At 41.8% G+C, this 26,500-nt stretch overlaps 1 protein-coding gene across 2 annotated transcripts; it reads left to right on the top strand.

The window, feature by feature from the left end:
* Positions 1–50: 50 nt before the first annotated feature.
* On the top strand, positions 51–23,625 carry ThrRS (threonine--tRNA ligase). 2 transcript variants are annotated; one of them, XM_065429785.1, is made up of 17 exons: positions 51–168; positions 540–578; positions 1,683–1,864; positions 3,108–3,223; positions 5,555–5,802; positions 6,537–6,680; positions 13,090–13,236; positions 13,979–14,077; positions 14,971–15,066; positions 15,155–15,225; positions 16,777–16,939; positions 18,435–18,572; positions 18,663–18,740; positions 18,906–19,006; positions 19,719–19,820; positions 20,627–20,814; positions 23,443–23,625. In XM_065429785.1, the coding sequence occupies exons 1-17, from the start codon at positions 112–114 to the stop codon at positions 23,583–23,585; spliced, it is 2,112 nt and encodes a 703-aa protein (XP_065285857.1). In that variant the 5' UTR covers positions 51–111; the 3' UTR covers positions 23,586–23,625. The 2 variants fall into 2 exon arrangements, with proteins under 2 accessions (XP_065285857.1, XP_065285856.1); XM_065429784.1 differs by having other exon boundaries at positions 158–290.
* Positions 23,626–26,500: the final 2,875 nt, after the last annotated feature.

The raw sequence follows: 26,500 nt of genomic DNA, 5'->3' as shown, positions 1-26,500 counted from the left end.
CTGAAACATTATGCGGTTTGTTGTCGACTGTGAATCGGCTTCGAGTTTTCTGGCCAGGCAAGTTTTAGATCCTGTTTCGCACCTTTCGCACGATGTTTTCTCTTTTGCGTCATGGCGGCCAACGTGTCGGACCAAGTTGAAGCGATGAGTTTAGGCGACCACGAAAAGGCACGAACAAACTAAACAGTCACTTTATTCCTCTCGTGTTTTGTTCGACAATGCGTTTGCCTTTGTGTTTCCGCCTAGCGAAGCGCTGTGGTTATCCTGCCTTGGTTCGTACGAAGAGCAGGGTCTGTGATGTTCCCTATCGTCACACGACTAACTAAACATTAGTTCATTCATTCGTGCGGCGCATGCCCGCGGTAGTTCTTAGCAGTGTAAACGTAGCAGGCATTTTACATTTTAAGGCTCCTGCACTTAGTTTTACTTGGCTACGATGCGAATGTCTACCGTGTTAACGCAATCTTGTATCGGTATTGCCGGAGTGCGCCGGCACCCTTCGTGCACGTATTGATCGTTTACTTTTGTTGTTTCTGCAGGTTGCCGCAAAAGCGGAATCGAGAGCTCCTGTCGCAGAGGTAGGGTTTTGGGCTAATTTTTATTTTATTTTTTCAATATAAGCGACGCACTGCGCCCATGCGATCAGCGCTCTTCGACATGGCATGTGTTCCCAGTTGATCGTTCACTTTGCTATCTTTTACAAAAATCCTGCAAAATCAATCATTGACAGAAACGTCGGTAGTTGGTACTGAGGTGCGCTTTTCTTCTGCTTATATTTCAGCTGATATTACAGCATTCATCTGCAGATGTTTGCTTCTAGTATTTAAGCTGTGTAAAAAACTTTTGTTTGAAGCAAATCTTTTTAATTTCTTCAAACAGTTGCCTTTCTTTTTTGACAGATAAACCCACTAATGTTGCAGATGTTGTAACAGTACTTCGAGAAAATATCGGAACTCTTCGAAAGAGCTGACGTAAACGTGCTGTGTTGTCGTTCTTCCATGCTTGCTGTTATCTTTGCAACTGTCAAGAAGCATCGTCAGTTCCATTCAGTCCTGAGATACTCAAGGGAGCTCAGCAACCGTACAGTTTTCTGCTGATGGGATTGTTTCTCAACAATCAAGATCTTAATGTTTCTTTGTTCAAGGTTGCAAATGTAGTAAAACAACAAATAAAATCAAAACGTCCAGCTCGAAAGTGACATTGGTTTAGTGTCTAGAAGGAATTTATGACGTTTGGGCGCTTTAAACACAAAAGAGAGCAGTATGCTACCCTAAACTTGTGGATATGCCCTCTTCATTGCATTAACCCTCAGGTGAGAGAATGCAAGCACCGTGCTGTCTACCAGCTGCTTCTGAAACTGCTATATTCAATTTCTGCCTAAACTTCCTTTTTTATTCATAATTTAGAGCTATTCTTGTAATGAAATTGTTTTCTGATAAAATGTCACCCTCTATGCTTCTTATGGTGTATTTGCATTATATCAAACCCCGGTCGTGACGGCCACATTTCGATAAAGGTGAAATGCAAAAATGTCTGTGCACCATGCATTGGCTGCACGTTGAACAAACCAAGGTGGTCAAAATTAATTCAGAGTCCTCCACTACGGTTTGCCTCATAATCAGATTATGGTTTTGGCAGGTAAAACCCCAACAATTAATTCCTTTTTCTTTTCATTATGACAGCTGAAGCCATGGCCAGCGTTCATTGAAGAACGCATCCGGCTGTGGGATGAACTGAAAGCACGCTATGATAAAGAGCTAGCAGCTAAGACCAGTGTACCCATCACAGTTACACTGCCTGATGGAAAGCAAGTGCCTGCAGAGTCATGGAAGACTACCCCATACCAAGTTGCTGCTGGCATAAGGTACGGTACATGCTAGCTATTTATCTAACCACATTGAAATGCAGCATAGCACAACATTTCTCTAGAAGTGTTGTCTGTCTTTATGCTATCTGTTTGCTTTGTATTCATTGCTAAAAGCACTAAGGCATGTCAGTTTATTAAAAATATGGCATGAAAATATAAACAAGCCTTTTAGTTAAATGATTAGGCTGTCATCATAACTGATTCACATTTTATAGGCACTTAAGCTAAGCTAATCATTCTTTTGTTTGCTTTTGTTAACATTTTTGGAAATGAAATTAAAGAAAAATAAACATTGGGCAGTAAACGTTTTACATGCAACTAAGTTCAAAATCAGGAGCATGCTGCTGTTCTTTCACGAAACCTAAGTATTTCCTTGTTTTATTTGGAGTGCATGGAACATGTTTCAATTCCTTGCCTCATGTGCAACAAAGTGTAATTGTTTAATGCATAGTGTGCAAAGTTCACATAGTTAATCATAGTGTGTTGAAGGCTGAAGAAAGGAGATGGTTTAGGTGCATTTTGCTTGCATGTACTTATATTGTTCATTTTCAAGCCCCCACTTTGACCTTCACTGGGTTGTGCATATGTTTTGATAATGCAAAAGCCGAAAAGAGGAGGGGGGCAAAACACAATTTTATTGGAACTACAAAGATGTGATTGGCGAAAATCAGCCTCGTTCTAGTGTCGGTGAAAAATCCTTAGACGTTTTCTCAAATGATTGTCATGTCATACCTTCCAGTGTTCACTTCAGTCCAGTCTCTTGCTCACAGCTGTGTGTCGATGCTACAACCTGTCTTTTCTTTTTTCTTCAATTCTGGACAAACACCCCTTGTGTGTCTCTTTTTTTTTCTGTTTCACTTTTTGTTATTTAGCTAAGACCATATAACATACCTGCAGCTTACTGTGAATTTTTAGCCGTGCAACAATGTCGGACGTACGTGGTTAATGATGTCTGCATGATTTCTGTGTTGTTTATGCATGGCAGATCTGTCCTTATTAGACAGTAAATTTGTTGCACCCGTGATAGGGAGATTTAACCAGAAATTGAAAGTGATATTTTGTCATGTTTCTGAAGATAGCTGCGGCACGTTTTTTCAGATGTTTCCTCTTGTAAGGACACATAATCACATCTGTGTCATGTCGATGAGGCCTACCAATTATTTTCATTGCATTGTTTAGTTATTGCTGTTTTACAAAGAGTTGCCATTCACAATTTGCCTTTCTGGCTTTCCAACTGCAGCAAGGGACTGGCTGACAATGTTGTTATTGCAAAGGTAAACAAGGTCCTTTGGGATTTAGATCGTCCCCTTGAAGAGGACTGCACCTTGGAGCTGCTAAAGTTTGATGACAAAGAAGGTGAGTGAACCCTGAGATAAAAAATGCTACTAGTACATGAGGCAAGATTTACAACAAAAGATGCCAGTATGTATACATTCGGTGCAAATTTGGTCAATGTTGATTTGGTGGTTACACAGGTACGAGGGCTTACCTGAACTCTTGGGGCAATATCCACTATGAAAACATTGTAGATGAAAAAAATATGAGATCTTGTTTTGTTGGCAGTAGAAAAAGAAAAGTTAAATATATATTCCAGTACATCGGTAATAATATCTAACACATGTTTAAAGGGTCTAATCTGTAAGTCATCTGTGTCACAGCAGGTGCTGTTTCTTTACAGACAAGAAAGCATTAACAATTTCATTGGCCGCTGTTGACACCAAAAATGCGCTTTCAGGGGACTTATCAGTTAAGTATGTAGTACAAGCTGGATTGTGCACTTTCTTTGGTAATGATACAAAGTAGTCATTAAACACATATTCCAAATTTGCCTTGCGGTTAGTGTCACCATCTAACACAAGCTCACTAGGCCTGAAGTCATCACTGCTATGGCCAAGGAACCTATTCTACTACAAGCTAATTTTGATTTATTAATTACATCAGTGTTGAACAGGTTCTTTAGGTAGTTTCTCTTTTCAAAACTTAAGAGACTGTTAACTTTATTCCTTTCAACTTTGAAATGCTTTAATGTGTCTTCGTTCTTATTATTTAAGAGAGTTCAATAATTTATTTTTACATTTTATTTCCTGGAGGCAAGTCTTAGTCAACCTAGGTTTCTCGACTCTGTGCGCATGCTTCAATTGTTTATGCAGAAACCACTTCTTATAAGCCCTTTTGAGTTTATCATGGAAACAATTATACACAGCCTCCGATTTCTGCTGGTAAAATACGTCTTAATAAGAATTGTATTCCCATTTCAACCTGGAATGGTTGCTCTCATGGCCTTACTACACTGCAACTATGCATATAGTTAAATAAATGTTCTGACTGTAGCACAAATATGCGCAGAAATTATTCTTGGTTGCCGTAGCAGGGCGATTCCCATACTTTGGGGTACACAACTGACTTTTAAAATTTGCAGGGAAGTGCTGTGACCCTATACATGGAGCCTTATACATGAAGCAAAAAAAACAGATGAATGGCCCCTTGAGCAATCCGCATGAACAGCCTACAAATTGTTGTAGAAGGTTCATTCCACAAAAATAAAAATGCATATTCATGCAACAGGTGACACACGCAAATGATTGGTAGTGTTGCAGCGGTAGAAAAATTTGGCAAAGAGGAGGAGCACATGGCATTAACTTGTATGCTTTCAAACCGCACAAAAATAACTCTGTAGAAGCCAGTTTTAGAACCCTTGCTTTAGAATGACAATAGGGAGCACTACACAGGCTTGGAATAGGTAAACAAGTTTTGAAGTGGGCCTGGGTTGGGTTCAGGTCCGGCTCAGACCTTAGTTAGGCTTGTAATAGGCCCAGATATGCTATTTGGTCTTTCCTGCACTGTGCCGGAGCATCTCAACTTGAGGGAGACAAATAAATAGACTGCATTGTATGTGCCATGCATGCAATGTGCTTAACACTCTACATGCTGAATTAACAGTAGAGAAAGCCTACATTCACTTCTATTGCAACTCACATACCACTGTATTTTATAAATTTATATTACTACCACATTTATTGGCTCAAGTTTTAGCATCGTACGTTGCGATGGTTCATTATAGCACTTATTTTTAAGGTGCCAAAAAACCACACACAGTACACGAGAGAACAATGGGATAGAGCATCTGTATAGGTATAATGAATCAATACCAACTTGCCCAGCACGAAGTTCTCATTGCAGTGGTTCTTTTGAGATTCAAAAGTGAGCTGACATGGCTAGTGGTGCGTGCATGAGTAGTAGTCACCTCCTTCGCTATATATTGCGGTGATATATATTTGGCAATATGTGTGGGCCTTCATAATGTACTGTAACACGAAAGCTTAATGAATAGACAATGTATTTTTTTCTAATTCGACTGTTCATTTGTCAGCAACAACTTTAGCAGAAAATTTGACATAGTCAGATCTACCTTCAGCAAATAATTGTGTGTGGCTGGTGTCTTAACATAAACCCAGAACTTGATTATGGCTTGTTTAGGATGAAAAGCTGACTGGTCCAGCCGTGCCTGGTTCGAATTTTTTGAGCTTGGGCCAAATGGGGGCCAGCTGTAACACTTTGGGACTGGGTTTGGATGGGATGTGCATGGCACTTTCGGGCCTGGGCTGTGCTTTAACAACAATAGACAGGGCACCACTTGATTTGTGTGTAAAACCATCTATCATCTATTTTTTGCCACTGTTTGTGCAGGAGAACAGGTGTTCTGGCACTCCAGCGCTCACATTCTGGGAGAGGCATTGGAACGCCTGTATGGAGGCTGCCTCTGCTATGGACCACCCATCGAAGGGGGCTTCTACTATGACATGCACGTAGACCAAGGGGGTGTGTCGGCAGTCGACCATCCATCAATCGAGACACTTATGCGCAACATTGTCAAGGAGCGGCAGCCCTTTGAGCGGTTGGAGCTGGCTAAAGAAGACCTGCTCCGTATGTTTGAGGTCAGGCTGCACGAAGTGTAGACATCTTTTTTTGTATGTGCTTCTGCTTACCAAGATGCTCTTTCTTCAGTCATTGCCCAATATTTCATTGTTGACTGCCAAAATAACAGGAAAAGCTCATTCTTCTATTCGTATCTGTCATCATTTTTATAGCTTATTATACTTTGATTTCGTGTCTTTGCCCAACAGGCTTTATCAAGCCTTTGTTTGGCAACCCTTGATAAGGCTGACAACAAGCTACTCCCGAGTATGACTGCAACTTCTGTTGTATATAAAACACATTCTTTCTGAAGTTTTCCTTACACGAGTCATCTGTAATGTTTACATAGCCTGACATGAATGGTTTCTGCAGTCCAGTCTCTTTCTTTCTTTGTTTTGAAGGCAATCATGTGAGGATATTGATCGTTCCAAATGTCCTTGCCATGAGCTAGTTTACCTCATATGGAAAGTGTTTACAAAAACGAGGTGAAGGCTGCAACTGCATGCCCTCACAGTGCAGGCTATTCTTTGTTACTCAGGGTGTTATTAGGCTTCTGGAAGGTTGTAAAGCTTGAAGCAGTAGCTCTGGCAGCATTCTTAAATTAATAGCTTTATGCCGCTGCCGGTTAATATAACTTTGTGAAAAGTTTGCGAAGCTTTACTTTTGTAGTGCTCTACAAAACTTGTCTAATCATTGGCTACAGAAATGTCATTTTATGGCACTGTTTGACAAACCGGCTTCTGTGCGCATGCAGTACAACCCATTCAAGGTGCGCATCCTGAAGGAGAAGGTGCAGACACCCACCACGACTGTGTACAGGTGTGGCCCCCTGATTGATCTCTGCAGAGGACCTCATGTGCGCCACACAGGAAAAGTCAAGGCACTTCAGGTCACAAAGGTGAAAGCCCATGATCGGTGTATGCAGCCATGTTCATATCTCCTCGCGTGTTCATTATTTTGCTGGCAATAGCTCACAAAATGTGTGTCTGTTTCAAACAGATTTAAAAAATTGCCTGTGGCAGATAGGGCTGAAAACAGCAGCTCTTACCTGCATCAAAAAGTTGGAAGTGTTCAGTTAATTTCCAAGGCATCATAATTAACTTCATAATTAGTTTCTTTAGTGCTCATGTGGTCAATTTCAGAAATGGTGCTGGTTTGTATGCGTTCAAATCCAATTAGCGCAAACCCTGGAAGTACCATAATTTTTTAATTATGTTGTTCTGAATGTGCTTTGAAACACATTAGTGTCATAGTCAAGATAGCTTTTCGGAACCCTCTTTGGCATAGTGCAGGAAGAAAATTAGAATGCCAATGTAAAATTTGGCAAATTTTAGGGATGAATATTTCAAAGCTAAAGCTGATCTTCGGATTTCTGCTTAGTGGATGCGACTCCGTTATTATCCAGCTTTATTTCTGCTGTTGCAGTGTGTACCATAATGTAAGTGATTAAATAATAGATAATGAGAATGTAATAATTAACTAAATGTACATTGGGATTTGTTCTGCAAGTAATGTTCACTTCTTGAAGTTATCCACCTGCTTGATTTTCATCTTTAGCAAGTGTACAGCAAACCATAACACAGCAAAGCATAGCATGGCCAAGCAGCCCAAGTCTACTCTCAGAGCTGTCACTTTTAAGAAATTTCTTTTCTTCTATGAAAGCATCTGTGTGGCATAAATGTTTACTGCAGAGCCCATCTGCCAGCATTCCTCTGAATGTTCCATGTGAAAACGGGCACTGCAGCCCATGTGCATGACTCTGCACGTGAGCCATCCACTGAAGCACACATGCGTCCTATCCTGGTGTGTGTCCTGAATTAGGGCTGGATGGGGACATTGAGATCCAAACTATAATATCAAAAGAATGAATATATCAGGAAGATCCACATATGATATGAGTTCTTTCTCCAAATATTCAAATGCGTGTTTCCCTTCTCGTATTATATTCCGGTCGCAAGACTTTCTGCATTGCAGTTGAATCCCGCTAAACGAAATTAACGGGGTGTGCGAAAAATTTCGTTGTTGCGGAAATTCGTTGTGATATAATCAAATGCATAAGCAACACGTGAGTCGCTTATGTGAAAAGCAAGCTTTGATTCCAAAAATTGGTCAGCTTAGCTTGCTTGTGCTTCTTGCCAAGTGATGGCACAATGCGACTTTTGCATGCCGCCAGCTGAGCCATTGCCTCCTCCTCGTCCTGGAACCCAATGCAACGCTTCATTGTATCGAATGCATCCATGATCTCTGATGTAGTCGGTGGTTTCGGCTCATTTTGCGCGGCTGTTTCATCATCATCCGATGGAACACAGTCTTCCCAGACGCCCTTCAGGATTTCTTGGTCTGTGAATTCTTCGCACACTACCACACACAAGTCAGCTTGGATATGCTCGTTGGAATGTACATTGGTGGGCACATCTCCACTTTCCTGCAGGGCTGCCCACACGGCTGTAACTTCATCAGACAGCAACCCGTCTCCATTGCTGCTTTCGTTTTCAGAGTCCACAGTCTCTGCAGTCTGCGCAGTGAACCCAGCATGGCGAAAGCAGTTGCAGATTATGGCGCTTCTCCTTGCGCACCACAAAGCGGCAATCATTTGGAGCACCATAAAGAGGTCCACTTTTCTTTTGAGGCCCAACTGCATGTTCAGAAGCAACTTTTGAATAAGGTGCTCATGGTAGGCCCGCTTGACGCTCTAGATGACCCCTTGGTCGAGGGGCTGAATGATAGAGATGCAGTTCGGTGAGAAAAACTTTACGTTTTCCAGATCAGCATTCTCTATAATGTGGGCAAAACAGTTCTCTAAAAGTAGACAAACCTTTCGGCCTTGCTTGCCCATATCACAGTCGAAAGATTCGACGCACTTTCCGAAAATAGCCCGGGTCATCCATGCCTGAGTGTTAGCCACATCCTTCACGGGAAGGCTCCGATCTCCTTTAAAGCAGCGGGTTTGCCACTTTTTCAGATGACCTAAAGTGGTCGCTTGTCCGAACTGTCCGTATTAGCGCGCAGGACCGTGTTTATTCTCTTCTTACTGTGCTTGCCTCTGTGGCAGCGCACCCCCTTAAAATCCAGGGTCCTGGTGGACAGCATCTCGTAGAAGAGCCCGGTCTCATCGGCATTATAAATATCTGGTGGTGCGTAGTCTTTCAGGGTGCCTACGAGGCTGGCTGAAATCCATGCAGTGGCGCTGAGGCGACTTCACTGCATAAAACTTTGCCGATGATGCTGTGGCGTGACTTGAATCTGTTCAGCCAGCCTATGCTGGCCTTAAAGTCATCCATTGCTAGCGTGCAGGCATAATACAGCACTTTTTGCTGCACAATATGACCACTAAGGGCGATTTTCTTGGCCTGCGTGTTCACGAACCAGGTGTAAACTGCCTTGTTCAAGGCCTTGTGCACTGGTTGAGTCACTTTCTTGTGCTTCGCTGACGTCCTTGAAGCTAGCGCTTTGGCTATAGCATCCTTGCTCTTCAATATTATCGAAAGAGAGCTCGCCGGAATTCCACATTCTTCCGCAATGACTGGCATTTTCTTTTCAGCTTCAGCCTGTGTGATAACTAGAGCCTTCTCTTTTAGTGTCAAAAACTTGCATTTCTTGGTCAGCTGCGGCATGCTTCAGCTGACAATCCAATAGCTTTGAGAGACAGTGACCAAATAGTGTACAATCGTTCATAGTCAAGCTTGCGTCGCCCGAATACCTCGTTGCACCCTACTGGGATTTCACCTCGCAACTGCTACTTCATATAGTAATTGGTGTTGTACACCAGAGCCATTTTCACAAAACTTTGTATGGAATGCATGCATTACTTTCGTGTATTTAGAGCATCACAACATTGCAATACACGTCTCAGGCCAGTAGAAGTTGGATGAGCTGATATATGAGATGCGCTGGCTTCTCATTACGTAGGTTCACTTGTTGTCTATGCGGAATATCAAATGCTCTGGATGGCACAGATGAGCATCTCTAGGTGGAACTCTTCAGCTGTGCATCATTGGAGAAAAGTGAAAGTAAATGAGCCAGCTGCATGGTTTTAATAAACACATGCTGCATAAGTGAGAATATTGTTCAACCCCTGACCTAGGAAAGGGGAAAAGGGGAAAAAAATATTTGGAACTGTAAAGTGCCAAAATACTCATTTTTATTTGCTGCATTGCTCGTCCGTCGTCCAAGCTCCAATATGCGTGTCTATTTTCGTATGAAAAGTCTGCATATGAATGGCACAAGTCTCATTCGTCGGATCTCCACTTTCATCAGATGGCTACCTCTCGCTTTCAGCTTCCCACAGAGTGTTGTCGTCAGTTCAATCAAGGCCATTGCTAATGGAGCACTTTTCTGAAATGCCAAACTGGCACTCAGCAGCCATGTTGCTGTTGGCTTCAGCATACTCCAGAATTTAATTTTGAAAGCCGCTGAAAATCGGTGATGCTTTCCACTACAGTAAAACCTTGTTAAGGGAGCAAGGTAAGCCCTACACTTGCCATGTAATTTAGGCAATGTTTATGTACATTTTTCTCTGTAACCGTAGGAGTTACAACAATTCTTATAATATCATTGTGATCAGAAGCTTTTCCTCTTTTTACTGTAGCAGATTTATCACTTAATATTGCCATGCACTATCATCGTTAATTTTTTGCAGCAGATGCCTAATTATCACTCAGTACTAGGCATTAAATTTTGTGTTGAACAAAAGTGTTTAATTATACAACAATAATTCTGCTACAGTATATTCCCCAGTCTCTGATCTAAATACTGGCTGAAAATTACATTCTTAGCACCTGCGGTTGCTAAGTTTTGAGATAATTGCATTTACAGTGTAAAAGGGGCTTTAATACAAAAGTACAATGTAAGAACAGCAAATTGATGAACCGTTTCAATAGGCACCAGTCAGATACTCGTCACCACTATCACTTTTTGTGGTCTGTGACGTCTTGCCTTCCGAGCCTCTTTTGTCACGTGCTGTGCAGCCCTGTCAGCGAAGTACTGTTGACGACGGTCAATGTCGCGTAGCCCCTGCGTTGTGTGGTGCCATGGTGAAATTCCAAATGAGTTAGCACATTGACTCAGGCTATAGTTCAATCATTAAATGTGAGCACAGCATGAAGCGTGGATATTTTCAGTGTTTGATGTCCAAGGAAAACATTTCTTGGAGCGTGTTCCCGCGTGACATTGTTGAAAGACTTGTTGGGGTTTTGCATTTTCTCATGGAGGCATTTAGCAAGTAGCTCAGGCTTAGCTAGCCGCTGATAAATGGGCTTCACAGCCTCAAGAACTGCTGCTAGAAGGTGTTCCATCTGAACATATAGCTCACCATTCAAATGGGCTTTGTGGCATTTGCACCAGGTGTCAGCATCCTTCAGGAAAAGGCCGTGGGTTGGATTGGTGTGCGTTGATGCTATGTGAAAATATGTGGCCGAGACAGCCTTTCGCATGTCCTCTAAACTGCCTGTATTTCTTCTACTGACCAAACCATAGTAGTTCTCGAGCCTATCAATGAATGCATCGCTCAGACGTCACTGGCTAGATATGCATTTCCCTTTTTTAGCTGCGGCTAGAGCTTGATTTGGCTGAAAAAGCATTTGTTGCCAGACAAACTGTTTTATTCCTGCTTAATCTGTAAGAAATGTTTGGCTTCACTGTTTCAGAACATATTTAGCTGCCTGTGAATACATTCGGCAGAAGGCTAGGAATGGGCGCGTGGTGGGCCACCATATAGGTTTCGGAATATGTCATTTTTTTTGTGAAAAGCAGTCACATTGAGACAAATTAACGATTGATTCTTGTTCAGAAAAGGCTGCGGATTTAAAGGTTGTGCGAAAAACAAAAAAAAATTTTTTTTTCGATATTTTTGCTTACCCTGTTCCCTTAATACGTAGTTGGCGGGAGACATGGATCAGGTTCGCACTAAGTGGTGTACTAGTTAACCAACATGACAGATGAGCAGCTACAGACTTCCTCGCCAAAAAAAAAAAAAAGTGTTTGGTTCTCACTCACACACACACGCACAGACAAGTTTTATTTGCTCTCATGCATTGGAGGCACATTACCTGGTTGTCAAAATTAATCCATAGTTCCCCACCGTGACGTGCCTCATAATCGAATTGTGGCTTTGGCATGTAAAACCCCAGAATTCAAGTTTTATTTGCAAGCATGTAGCAAAAGATCTGATTTTTCACTTGCCACTGTAGCAGCCTCGCTGTGGCAACAGCATCCTCAAACTCGGCAAGGCCACAAGCCAGTTTGCTCTGCAAACCCCCTCATAACGGTCAAAACACTAGCCGCGTCGGTTGCAGAAGGGCCACCATCCATGTCGTCATCCATGACGATGATGTGGAAGTACTAGAAGCTATAGGAGCAGGAAACACATCATGGCTACCATGTTTTAACGTCACTATCAATGGCGATGGCAGTCAGGGAATGGGCTGTGCGCTGCAAGTTCGCTATCTATGGTCTGCACACACGACGTTTTGCCAATTCCACACTTGTTCAGGCTGAAAAACAAAGTTCGTTTGGCATGCATTAAGCAACTATGGTCAGACAGTACATTAGGTTCAATGGTGACAGGGTGTCGATTTACTGCAACTATATTTAAACCAGAATTACACATTAAGCATGTACGTATTAATCATGTTTTATTGTATTCATCTTGAATAACACGTGCTAGAGAAGATAAATGCCTCACTGACAAATTACACAGAAATGGCAACGTGAATCAACGTGACATAATGTGGTTACAATGTGGTCGGGAGGATGTGGCCATGGCTATGTGTTCACGAATGTGTGCGCAGCAGCTTGCCATACAACAGTTCATAATCTGCTAAGTGCCGCTATATAAGCCATTTGATTTTTCTCTTCCTTTCTCTCTCTCTCTCTCTCTTTGTGATGTTCACTTTCTTTCACTTTCCATCAGCATGTCAGCTGCCAAGCCAGAAACCTTTTGTGGCTTTAGCAGGGCCTTTTCTTTATGCTTCAGTGCAAAATAATAATTGCATTATTAATATTATTATCATTATTATTGGTATTATGCAAGTGTTGCTGGCATGTTAGTCACAAAAATGTGCGTGTTAGCTAGTTGCTGTTGTATCAGAAGATGTTAAAGTTTTCTTGTATGCTATTGGTAACCTCCTAACATTTACGTTACAAGCATAGCTGAAATGTCCAATACAGCTCTCGGGTACCGCGGTGACCTTTCAGATCGGTTGAATATCTCTTGTTGGAAGCAGAATGACGTTCATGTTGTCTGCCAGATAAGTATGACTTTGTGGTTGCACATAATGAAAAAAGAGATGCTCTCCTATCCTGTCCAGAATTCTTCAGCATACTGGGAGGGCAAGGCAGACGCCGAGTGCTTGCAACGAGTGTACGGCATTTCCTTCCCCGACACTAAGCAGCTCAAGGAGTGGCAGCGTTTCCAGGAGGAAGCCGCCAAGCGGGACCATCGCAAGATTGGCCGGGTTCGTGGACTTTTTGAAAGAGCCTTATTAGGTTCACGTTGATGTTGTTTCCTTTTTTCTTTTTAGCACATATTGTTCTGAAAGTGTCCTTGCGTTCTGCTAGTCAAGTGACGAGCAACAGCCACATAGCTTCCAGTGCTGGCGGGCATCATCTTAACTTCACGCCAAAACCAATAGCCAGTTTTAGAAGCTTTGTCATAGAAATGCTATAGGGCAGGAGTTAAATTTAGTGCTGTTTAGTGAGAGCATGGGACCAGCGCTTTAATTGCAAAACTTCATCTATTAGTTATTAGAAATCTGCACTAGAAAAATGTTAACGTAGCATCCCCAAACGACTTTGCATGACCTAAAACCCAAAGTCCATTGCACGCTTTTTGCATTCTTTTGTACTCCCATCCAATAGTGTCCCCTGACTTTGGGTCCCCTAATTCTAAAGCTCCCTATCTACACTGACACTGGGAAAATTTGATATGAAAGCACTTTTTTTTATTATTGGTTATTGCCAAGAGTCAGTCCATTACAGTGGTGCAGTGTGAAAAAGAATGCTTGCTGAGCAAATCCAACAGTGCAAGTGCTACTGCACTTTGGCATCTTACAATGCCCACCACTCTGCTAACATGTTGTACGTTGTCTTCCTGCCCAATTGTTTTTGCTCTTGCATAAAAGTTTGGCATTGTTCATAGCCTCCTGCCTCTGTGGTGCTGGGCAATCTTAATTATGTGCTCACGGTTTTCCTATGTAGGAACAAGAGCTCTTCTTCTTCCATGAACTAAGCCCTGGTAGTTGCTTCTTTTTGCCCAATGGAGCACACATCTACAATACCCTCGTGGATCTGATCAAGGTGAGTCCAGTGACTTCCTGCATATCTTGACACAATACACGATAAAACCGTTTTGAAAACATTGTGTTTACAGCAGTTATAAACCCTGCTCACATTCACAGACACACACTTTTTTTTTTGCTGGCATTGGAGCTGGATGCGCTTAAATATCAGTTACCTTATCTGCAAAAATACGCCGCCTCTTTCATTTTTTTTTTAATTGTGTGTTTGCTTATGTATTTGAGAAAATGGTTCACATTTTTAGTTCCCAAATTTATGCCTCAAAAATGCGACAGGCCTGGCCATGAGGCCAAAGTCATTTTGAAAGTACACAAGCATGCATCTTGGTTGGTGCTATTTGTGTCATTCCTTATGGCAACTCACTTTTACTAGGCAGAGCTGAAATGCACTGATTGTTGTATTTGTATTATTGCTTGTACTTTTTGATAAAGAAAGGTTTGGTAAAAATTGCCACGACAGGTGTAGCATGCCTTACTTCGTGGTGTCAGTGCACTAGGGCAACGGACTTCTAGGCTCCCCTTTGCTTAACATTCATTGTAGCTATAGACAGTCAACCTCATCTTATTATTATTATTATTTTGTTCAAACTAGTTCAATATTTTAGCTGTGTCTCTGATGCCAACAAATTGTTTACTTAAAATTTTCCTGACTGACCAACCTCCTCTCTACATAGCTCTTTTTGATTACATGCGATAGAACAAAGCAGTGAAGGGGACATGTTTGATGTTTTGCTTTTTTATATATAGCATTGTTACTTCTATCATTCCATGCTGTTCAATACTCCATTTTTTTTAAAAGCTATTTTCCTTGTTGAGCATTGCTTGGAATGGAGCTAACTGGAGCCTTTTGTGAGTGATAGATTAAAAAAAAACCTTTCAACTCCTGCCTTGCAGTCTGAGTACCGAAAGCGAGGATTTCAGGAAGTTGTCAGTCCAAACATCTATAACAGCAAGCTCTGGCAGACATCTGGACACTGGCAGCACTATCAGGTAATTGTGCTACACTGCAGCTGCCTGCTCATATTGTGTCTTGTATAGATTTCTTAATTGTGTCATCATTATTGTGTTATTTTTTTAGGACAACATGTTCTCTTTTGATGTTGAGAAGGAAAAATTTGCCCTGAAACCAATGAACTGCCCAGGGCACTGGTAAGAATCCTCGCTTTCCCTTTTTTACATCTTTGTAAATTTTTTAAAGTTCAGTTTGTTTCAATTTTATACAAAGAGTGGAGCAAGAGCTAAAGGCGTGGGGCCTGACATTGGCTCTTCTCTTTCCACAGTAGCAAGTCGGGCCAATTTGTTGGTAGCCATTCACAATAGGTGACACAACCTGAAACAGTCATATCATAAGAAGCCAACAAACACTTACACCAAGGATAACACAGGGGAAATTGCTTGTGCTTAATAAATGAAATAAAGAAACGATAAATTAATGGATTAATTGTAGAAAGGGTAATTGGAGATCGCAGGGAGAGGCCTTCATCCTGCAGTGGACATAATATAGGCTGATGATGATGGTGATGATGATGGTGGTGATGATGATGATGATGATGGAATTAATGGAAATTAAAGTGGGTGAAATAACAACTTGCCACAGGCGGGGAACAATCCCACAACCTTCGATTTCACAATCTTCGTTAACCGGGCGCCTCGGTTAACCCCCTTCCTTCTCGTTTACAAGCTGTTACAGGTGGCAAGAAATGAGTCCGTTTCCTATGCCCTTTTTTTGTCGTTGCTTTCCAGTTTGCGCTATACATCATGGATACAAACCTAAACAGCAAAAAACAGAGGAAACCAAAACAAAAATAGAAATTGAAGGATTCAGGGCATGATAAATAGCTTTTCTCTTCATTTGCCCTGCCAAAAAATAAGGAAGAGTGTTCAAGCATGCAAGTGGCAAGAGCACAGGTTTTCCCATGCTTCACGTCCCACGCATGGTTGCGAGGCCTTAAGATGAGAAAACATATTCGGTGTTCATCTAAAACCAGGGCTCTGAATTTAAAAACACTTTTCAAACATTTAAAAATTTCATAGGTTTTTGTATGGGTACTGTGCTTTGGAAGTATATGTGTAGTGGCAGAAATGTAAGTTTGAGACTATTCCAGCCATGGAGGCCGCAATTCAATGGGGTGAAATTCAAAAGCACCCGTGTACATAGATTTAGGTGCAGGTGGCCCAAACTTCCAGGTGGTCCAAATTTCCGGAGTCCCCCACTATGGCGTGCCTCATAATCAGATTGTGGTTTTGGCTTGAAAACCCCATAATTTTTTTTTTGTTTTTAGTTTGAGACTGGTGCCTTTAAAGCTGATAACATTATGTACATTGCACTACTGAAGCATTCAAAAGCTCCCGTAACAAGTATGGTGCCGACCATAAAGGCCAAATTCATCCCAACTGTTGTGTTCCTTGAATTTGTAAGGGCTAAGTGGTGTTGCAGGCTTTCGCACCGAGTCATGTCTCAGGCAATCTGCAGGTAATAAAGCACCAGTCATTCTTTCTTTTAAAAAGAAAACGATTTCTAGTGCATCGCTAAATTGAACTTATCGGGCTACAAACACACAACAGAGTAGCCTTCGCTCCGCATAAGTAATGTGCAGCGTATTTATTGTTGCAGATATTTGTCCATTTTCTCAACCTCAGTCACATTAAGGCATCACAGCCATCCTTTATTTTACTTTTCTTTTTTTATCTCTCACTCAGCCTTATGTTTGATGTACGTCCTCGTTCGTGGCGGGAGTTGCCACTGAGAATGGCTGACTTTGGCGTGCTGCATCGCAATGAACTCTCTGGGGCCCTGACAGGTCTCATAAGAGTGCGGCGTTTCCAACAAGATGACGCTCACATCTTCTGTGCACCCCACCAGGTGTGTTCCAGCAGCACATTATTTCACCAAATGCAGCCACGGCCACACTGCTCTTGCCTTGTTGGTGCTGTTTTGCGATGTTCTGAGATAAAGAATGAGTGGAAAATGGGTAAGCTAGTTCAGTTGTCACAGGTAGGGAAAGTAGGGAAGGATCGGCATCACACTGTGTACCGCTTATCCTACCTTTTCAAGGCACAGGTGTCCTTTGTCTTGCTGTTCAGGTTGCATTTGTATAAAATCTTAAACGAGTCTGAAGTAGATTTACAAAGTTCAGATTTGCATAAGTTCAACCAATTTCTAGTAAGGTGGGCCTCAGAATTGTCCTGTGCCTATTCAAGAATTCTGCAGAAATCAGTCATTCATTCGCAATTTGCATTAACTTATTGCAATGTTAACTGTTACCAATAAGTAGATTGGCTTAAGTACAGTGTGCTTCTTGATGAATCAGGCTGAAGGCAAAAAATCCAGATAATTGCCATATTTACATGATTCTAATGCACCCCCAAATTAGCATGCATCCAATTTTCATGTACTTAATTAAAGTAAGAAAATAAAACTGCACCTGAATGTAACATATGCCTGAATGTAATGTTTCCCTGTTTTAAAGAATAATAATACAACATGGCCCTTCATTCGCAATAAAAAAATCGACACAAGCAGAATTTACTTTTACAGAGAAAACAATGCATTGTCATCGCCATATCCACTTCATTGGCCACAAATACCAAGCACACGACATAATTCGCGAGTGATCACTTTTATACATAGTACTACTGTCACTTTGCAAAATTTTACGTGGCTCTAAGCATAGAGCTTTTTGAAATACGGGACCAAGAGCATTCCTGGCACTCTGCACAGATAGCGAGCTTGGCACGGTGCCAGAAATACTGGTGGCTGTGCAGGCCGATCCATCTGGTACCAAGTCGTGCGAAACCATGCGCAAGTTATAGCAGCCCCGAAAGTGATCATAGTCGAGCACAAAATGACAGCAGCCTTCAAGAAAATGTGCTCTGCCACCATCTCTTGATGGTGGCGACACTGTGTCCGATGACTCTGACAGTAAGCTGTTGCCAATGCCGTAAACTCGTCTTTGTTTCGTATCCAATGTTTTTTTCCCCTGAAAGAAAGGTGTGCTTTAGATTTGTGTAAATACAGTATATCAAAGGGTGCAACAGAGGATGAATGTGACAAATTTATATTCCACAGTCTGTTTTAACAAATGCAGAACGGCCATCTGCACCAAAATGTAAAGGTGGCATTTTGCTGTAGTTGTAAAGCATAACTAGAACATTTATATTCTGTATTTGCTTGTGTGTTTAGGTTCATGCATGATTACAGCAAGAGATGTAATGAATGTAATTAATTTTTTAGTGCCCATGTTTGTTGTATTCAGTTGTAGTGCATGCCAAACGAACCATATGTGTGTGTGTAGCAACTTTTCTTAAAAGCAACATAGCTCATAATGGCAATATGATATAACTTTTTTTTAATGCAGATAGTTACAGAGATGAAAGGTGCATTGGACTTCCTGAAGCACATTTATTCTATATTTGGCTTCACATTTGAGCTCAAGCTCTCCACAAGGCCAGAGAAGTACTTGGGAGACATTGAAGTCTGGAATGATGCTGAAAAGGCAGGTTTCTTGCATCGCTATAAATGTTTCTTTTTTCTGCTCTGTAGCTAATTTTCTCATACTTTGGTGCCTTCTCATCTTGTGTTACAGCAACTAGAGCAGTCTCTCAATGAGTTTGGTTATCCTTGGACCCTGAACCCTGGTGATGGAGCATTCTACGGTCCTAAGGTAGGCTGCATGATACAGAATTCCTTGTATGAAAGGTTAAACTGCTGTATGAGTAATGCTGAGTGGTAATGTATGAAGGAATAAATTGGTGGTTACTCTTTTTTTGGAAGCTTCTTTATTCCTAGTCCTGTACATGCTTACTAAATTGGTACACTTTGTTTGCAGATTGACATCACGATCATGGATGCTTTGCGACGGCAGCACCAGTGTGCCACCATCCAACTCGATTTCCAGTTGCCCATCCGGTTTAACCTGAGTTACATTAGGTAGGAAATTTAACTGCTTCAATTGTGGTTTCTGTGTGGAAGCTAGCAACGTTTCGGCTGTTTGTGTACGTCTTGCAGATTCATTGCACTGCAGAGGAAGCTGAGATATAATTTATAAACAGCTGTTAGGTGGAGAACCATAGTTTACTGGTTTGATTTTTGAGCGTCCATTATTCTCAGTATAAGTGAGTAAAAATAAAATGAGGGTGACTGGTGAGGGTGAGAGGGTGGAGACAGAAAGCGAACAAAAACAAATTTAAAAAAAAATGTTTGGCAAGTTTTGATGAACTGCACCACATAAAGCATGCTGCTTGAACTCAGCTGCAGTGCCTTCCGTAGAGTTTTGTTTGAAGCATACAGTTGACTATAGTATGGAAGTTCTTGCAAGTTAAAACTTATGCTTCTGAACATATAGGTTGTTATAATAGTACAGGTTATATTTGAGCATACAGATTGTTAATCTTCCCTTAATTGGGTGAGGGAAGGTTTGTCTGGTGGTGATTGGATGGGAGCTTTTTGAGTGACAATTGTTGACAATTATTTTTATTATATTAAGTTTCATTCAGGCATACGGGCCATTAATTTTATTTGTGTTACTAGCTGTGATGTAATGCGCCAGGCCATAACATTACTGTGCTGTTCCATTGTTCCGCATGACTTGTCTACTTGGACGGTTGAAGATAAGTTAATCATTGTTTTCTCGACTATGCAGTGAAAGTGGTGAGAAGATGCGTCCAGTCATCATTCACAGGGCCATCCTAGGCTCTGTAGAGCGCATGATTGCTATCCTCACCGAGAACTTCGCTGGAAAATGGTGAATTCCCTTATCCATCGTTCATTTGACTAATAGTATATGCGAGTCTTACATAGTCAGAGCTCTTATTTGTTACCATATGAATTACCATTACTTGCATATTTTATTTTCCCACACATACGACACACCTGTGTATAACCTGCGCTCCCTGGTTATAACCTGCACTTCACTGGTTATGCAGTGAAGAATGCTGTGCTTTGATAATCGAAGAGCAGGCGATGAGACAACGTAAAAAGCAAGTGTAGTGAAGTAAATGAGCAAAGGTTTCTATACATGCATGTTGGATAAGATAAATCAAAGCAGCACACACTGTCGGAAAATGCATTATGTATTTGCAAAAATGGCTGCCAGTGGCCTTTGAAATTTGCAGCATGCTATGCAAGCATGCTTTACAATTCTTAAAAATCCATTATATAATTTTAAAAACGGAATTGAGGCTTTTATTTTTTACAACAATGGGCACAGCCGTTGTTGAAGAAAACAGCTCTGTCATAAGCAGGTTGCTAATGTATTTGAATGTCATTCTTTGTGTTCCAAGCATCACAGAACAAAGAACAATGCTGTTCATTTATGTGATGAATAACATCATTTTAGTTCATGGGTGCTCATCATAATGTAGCATTCAGGATTTACACTAGCCCAAATGTGCTGTTGTGAGCAGTGATAAGGGAAAGAAACAAACAATGGGACGATGGACAGACTGACAGTGGTGTGGCATTTAGTCACATTTTTGTGCTCACGTGATTGATGCAAAAGGAGGAGGAGGAGAAATTATGTTCATGCTGAGTCACATGCTTCGTACACAGGCCTTTCTGGTTGTCGCCACGCCAGGTCAACCTGGTGCCCGTAGGCTCTGCTTATGACGAATACGCACTTCAAGTCAGAGACCAGCTACGTGAGGCTGGTTTCCGCTGTGACGCTGACCTCGACCCTGGTTGCACACTCAACAAAAAGATCCGCAATGCCCAGCTTGATCAATACAACTTTATCTTAGGTGAGTTTTTGTTGTCTCAGTGCTTGCATCTCATGAGAATAAAAATAAAATGTTTCAATGGCTCCTTTCATTAGATCTTCTTTTAATTATCTTATCGCCATTAACTCTTTAAGTGCCATGAACGAGCCTTACTTGGTTGCATTTTTTGCTATTTGGTTGCATTTTTTGCTATTGGTTGCATTATGCTATTTTGCAGTACCAGTAATTGGCCAGGCAGCTCCAATACATTTTAACATTCTGGAAAGTTTCCTCCTTGGTTCGCTAGGTCGCCTACAGAGTCCATTCGTCCAGCAGCGATATTATAAATCGCGGCTGCCAGTCGCGTGTTGCTGCCCCCTTAGGCGTGTTCGTTCTTCAGAAATAAGCCTTGCTTGTCTGACAGCACTTTGTGGTTTTTAATCTGTCTACAGCAGGCAAAGAATGTCCAAACACGGAGGTGTGTTGTCTGTTGCAAAGGTCAAGGCAATGCGGGCAATGAATTCCACAAAGAAACACGCTTATGGTGCAAGGAGCGGGGTGTGGGACTTTGCCTTGTGCCATGTTTTGAGATAATACGAAAGCAACATTGTAATCCTCCATAACCAATCTTAAAGGAATTTGACTTCTGGCATCTAAGAGCTTTTCGCAACACAGGTTTGCTCAAAATGAACCTGTAGCATCGAGCGGTTGCGATAAAGCTGAACTCCTATCAACTGTGAGATTTTTGGTCAGCGTACAAGTTTTTGTTATTTCTAATTTTCAGGCACAAGTTGTAATTTACTACCCCTGTGTTATATATATATTTCACACCTGCAAAAAACTTTCTATCCAGATGTGAAAAAAAAGAAAAACTTGTCATTTCCTGAATGCCTTTTCTTTGTATTTTTTGCCTACACTTAAAGGGTTAACAGCAGGAAATACATTTCGAATCCCTTGTTCCCCGTTTCCAGTTATCGCCATTTTCTTCTACACCAAACAAGCATTTGTGTCGGCAGAAAGCGTTATAGAAAAAAGAATGTTTTAAAATGCCTATGCATTGTATGGCCACATAATTGTTTGCAGGAGTTTCATTTTCTGGCCTTGCATCATACACTTTAATGAGCCGTAGTGCAAAGACAAGCTTCTAATTGCATATATTTGGGCATCGTTGAAGGTTCTTCAGCAGATGCTGCTCTGATGCCGCTTATTTCTGGACAAACACTACACGTTATCAGAGTGGGATAAGAATTGCATGTTTGTAGAGCAAGAGATAGCTGTGCTACTTTGACTTAGAGCAAAAGGTAATTAAAAGGTTCAATAGAGAACGCAGTTCTGACTTGTTTGTTATACATTTAAACCTCGATATAACGGAGTATTTAACTTTTCATAATCTCTTGTCCATAGAACACCATGTATTTAGAACCTCGATATAACGAAGTATGTTTGTGTGCAATTTCAATATAACGAAATTTCACTGTCGCTGCAAGGGAATGCCGAGACAGTAAATGGAAACTTCCATGGACACAGATGGTCAAATAATTGAATTACAAGCGGCTGTTTGCACTTCTTCAATTGCAGCCGCTTGACAAGAATGACCACGAAAGTGGAGCCTCATCAAGTTCCGTGTAAAGTCCAAGTGCGATGGGACCCTATCGCGCCCCACGCACTTTGTGCTTTAGGTGCGAGTGAAAGTGTGCGAGGGTGAGACAAAAAAGATGGTGACTTCAAGAGTGATGCCTTCAGGCGCGAGCTAAGGGAAAGAGGGGGAAGGCAGTGAGCTCGCGGTAATGCAATCAAGCACGAGCGAGGGGGCGGGGGTAAGTGGAACGCGTCTCTATTTCTGGCCCACGTCTGGGCCATGGCTGCGCATGGCTGTAAGCGCGGCCGAGTGCATATGCAGCCACTGCCGCGTGTGTGAAAAGGGGGCATGCTGAGATGGCGTGCCACCATGTAAACTGTCTACTCGCATGTTTAGTATTGGAGAGGCAGACGAAGCGTTCGCTCCTTGCCGGCGGACACTATCATCCATGGAGGCGGAGTGCATGCGAAAGTGTGGCTGGCTTCGTTTAATTCGTACCGCCAGTATGAAGATATCATCGATGTACATTGCATAAAACCGTATCATTCGTCGCCAACTCCCAAATTTATCAAAATGAATTGTTTTCTCATTCAAATTTGCTTTCTTCGATTGCCCAATAATTCAGAAAATTCTGCGGCCGCTTTCCGTGCAAGAAAAATTGATCAGTGGCTGTACTTATTTGCATAAAAGGTCGAAATTCATATGAGATTTTGTTATCATGAAACAAATTGCCGATTTTACCAACTTTGTTAGATCGAGGTTTAACTGTATTAGGATTATCCTGTAAATTCATGTAAACCTAGGTGGTTTTTAAGCAAACAGTATAACTTGTGAAACTGCAGCTGCACTAGCTTTGACCCTTTCATTAGCACATTTGCTTCAAATGTGTGCTTCCAAATTTACTTTAGATGTTCTCTTAGACACATGGTGTACAAAGCCTGTTGCAGAGATTGTTTCTATCCTGCTCCATTCTTCTCTCTCTCTCTTTTTTTTTGCATACTTACCTTTGGTATGTACTCTAGGTTGGTGTACGGTAAGCAAGGAGCTTTCAGTTATTCATACTTATGTAACTCACTTATCATTATTTGCAGTTGTCGGTGAAAAGGAGAAGACATCTGGAACAGTGAATGTCCGTACACGTGATAACAAGGTGCATGGAGAGTTCTCTTTGAGTGACCTTGTGGAACGCCTCAACCGCCTCAGGAGAGAATTCCTCCCTGATGACAAGTTTTGAATAAGTCATGAGTGGCATTAAATGCAAATTTTGTTGTGAACCGAGGAGTGCATGTTTGCAATCTTTTTGACACTTCAAGCTATAATAGAGGAGCTTATTCATAAACTTTAAAAGATTCCAGATTGGCAGCAGTCTCAGAGCAGCATGCGTTGTTCGTACGCAGAGACATTTGCTTCCTTTTGTTGCGTGATCGTATCGTGTATATAGTGAAGATTAGAGCAGCTCCTCAAAGAAACAAGTCTTGTAGGATGAAGTTCTGCTTTATGTATACTGCCACATGCTTTTGACACCTGCCGTGGCGGCCTAGAGGCTATGGTGTTGTGCTGCTAAGCACAAGGTCGCGGGATCAAATCCCAGCCACGGCGACCGTATTTCCATCGGATAAAGTGCAATAATGACCATGTCCCATGCATTGGAGGCACATTAAAGATCCCCTGATGGTCAAAATTTATCTGGAGTCCTCCTACTATGGCATGCCGCATAATCAAATTGTGGCTTTGGCTCGTAAGACTCTAGAATGCAACTCAACATGCTTTTAACAAAAGCTCCTTCTGTGTGTTTCATAGGTCGCTGCTTTTAAAAAGCCTTTTTGCTTGTCTTTTACGCTGCTCGAAAAGCAAATGTTACTATTCCGACAGTCCACACCATGATGGAACTACTGAGGAAAGGCATGACAGAGTGTTGCATGGCATGATGGTTTATTTAATGTGCCAGTGGGTTTAGGGGTTCTGGTCGGTTACTAGCATTTCAGCCTACCTATGTACGTATTGCCATTTATGAAGTACTCAAGGTGTAGGCATGAGCGGTATGATATTGCGATGTTGAGTTCAACTGGATTGCAGAAAACTATTATTGTGATAATCAACTACATGCTAGTACTTAGCTGCTGGCATAAAGGTGTCACCAACAACATAATCATTAATCTTTTGTGGGTTTCTTTCTATTCTTTGACAAGAACAGTCGTGCTTCTTGGAGGGCGTCAACACTTTGCAGTCGAACAGAGCCCTGGAAGAAAAATGCTACCAGCAATGCAGCTCTCACTTTTCTCAGTGTTCTCTTAATGTGGAGTGGCTAATACACTGCTTTTCATTTCAGCCACACTTTGAAATAGTCTTTAGGTCTACTTGGTAGATGTGCTACTCTCTAGCCCACTTCTAACAGCACCGAATGCACAAGGTGTCCCCGCTATCATGCACCAAGCTTTAAAAAAAAAAACCATGTGGACGAAACCAATTGTCTATTCTTAGCAGTAATGTGAAGAAACACCTCGTATTTTTTGTGTCCTGCCCAATTTGCACAGCGCATTGCATTTGCACTGGTTCTGAAGGTAATTCCTTTAGAACTCATGAGCTGTATTGTTTCAATCTATCTACCAAGCTCCCATTATGACAGTGATCAATAATCCAAAATGCTGCCCGATTTTTTAGTTCGATTCTCGTGCAGCCACGTTCATGTGTGCATTTGATTTTCTATTGTGCATCATTGGCATGCTCTGCCTGCTTAGGACCAGCTCAAACGTGACGGGCTGTGCGTGGTATTTTAAGCACGAAGCATTCTTTTTGAGTGTAGCCCAGTTTTTCCTGCCATCTATCTATTTGTCTTTGCGATGAAGCTAGAGCTATCAAATGCTCAAGTAGCGCCTGAAGTGTGGGTGAAATCACTTATCGCTTGGCACGTTTGCTCTCGGTTTCCCGAAAAAGGGCGCCGGTGTTCTTCCAAAACTGCAGATTGTTAACGTTAGCCCTAGTGTATAGTGATATGAGTGACAATCAATGCTAAATGCCCTAGGTGCATGTAAGTTAACGTCAGGACTCCCTATAAAAGAGAGGCTCACTCCTTCCTGCTTCAGTGCATCGTGGAAGTTGTGTAGTCTCCACATCACTCTACAGGACCGATTCCAACTAAAATGCCTTGTGCCTAGAAGCTTCTCGCCCAGCTAAGTTTGAGAAATGTAAGCGTAAGCGCGTTGGAGGTTGCTTGTCATCGTTTTGCGGCTTAGACAGCTGAGGACCACACTGCCCTGCTAGAATGAAAACGGATCACTGAACGTGAATGCTGTGCTACCCAGATGGAACAAACAGAGTTACTTTGATATAATAATATCAAGGGGACACATACTAGTGCGACGAGGAAATAAAGGCTTAGTAGGAGGGAGTAAGAAAGAACAGAGTGAGGTCTAAACTTCAACTGTTCATTCATAGAGCGAAGTCACGGGAATACAACACCTCCACATGCTTGCAGCAGTTGCGTTGAAAAAGTTGCAGCATTGTGTCGGACAGCTGGAATTAGTTTTCAGAGAGATAAACAGATGTATTGCTAATGCAGTTTGTGCCACTTTTCTTAACAGACCGTTTTATTGAGGGCGCTGCCATTTTGCGATCACAGTGCCGTCTATCGTACGGTGCCATGCTGGTATGTGGGATCGCTCTCGAAGGTGCACGGCGAGCGTGCTGTTGTCGACAAGTGGCAAGTTTTTGTGCTAGCCCAAGAGGTGTTAACAAGTTGTTTGGATAAGGAAACTTGTTGGCATGTTGTCACTAAGCTGTTAGCTTCAATGTCGCCATAATATTGAACGGCGACGAGCCTGGAAGTGCTCCCACAGCTCTGCCCATGATTTAAATAGGAGGCGAGTCGAGTCTGAACATTGACGATACGTAATGTATACATGCAATAATGTGTTATTATTGTATGTCTTACCATGAACTCTATTAAGGTATCACTTAGGCGACAACTATCAGAGTTGTCTCCATGTGTCATGCGCTGTGCCTCACCAGCGTATATCCCAATCCAGCTAACTGCGAAACTCCGAGGAAACACATTTTACTAGCTTTCGTGCTCCAAAATTTTTCACGTTACAATTTTCTAAACATTGTTCATCTGGCACCCGGGAATCAAGCTTTACGAAATGAAGAACT

This window comes from Dermacentor albipictus, chromosome 1, assembly GCF_038994185.2.
Source record: "Dermacentor albipictus isolate Rhodes 1998 colony chromosome 1, USDA_Dalb.pri_finalv2, whole genome shotgun sequence".
Taxonomy (NCBI): Eukaryota; Metazoa; Arthropoda; class Arachnida; order Ixodida; family Ixodidae; genus Dermacentor; species Dermacentor albipictus.
This window is presented reverse-complemented; position numbering and strand designations above follow the sequence as displayed.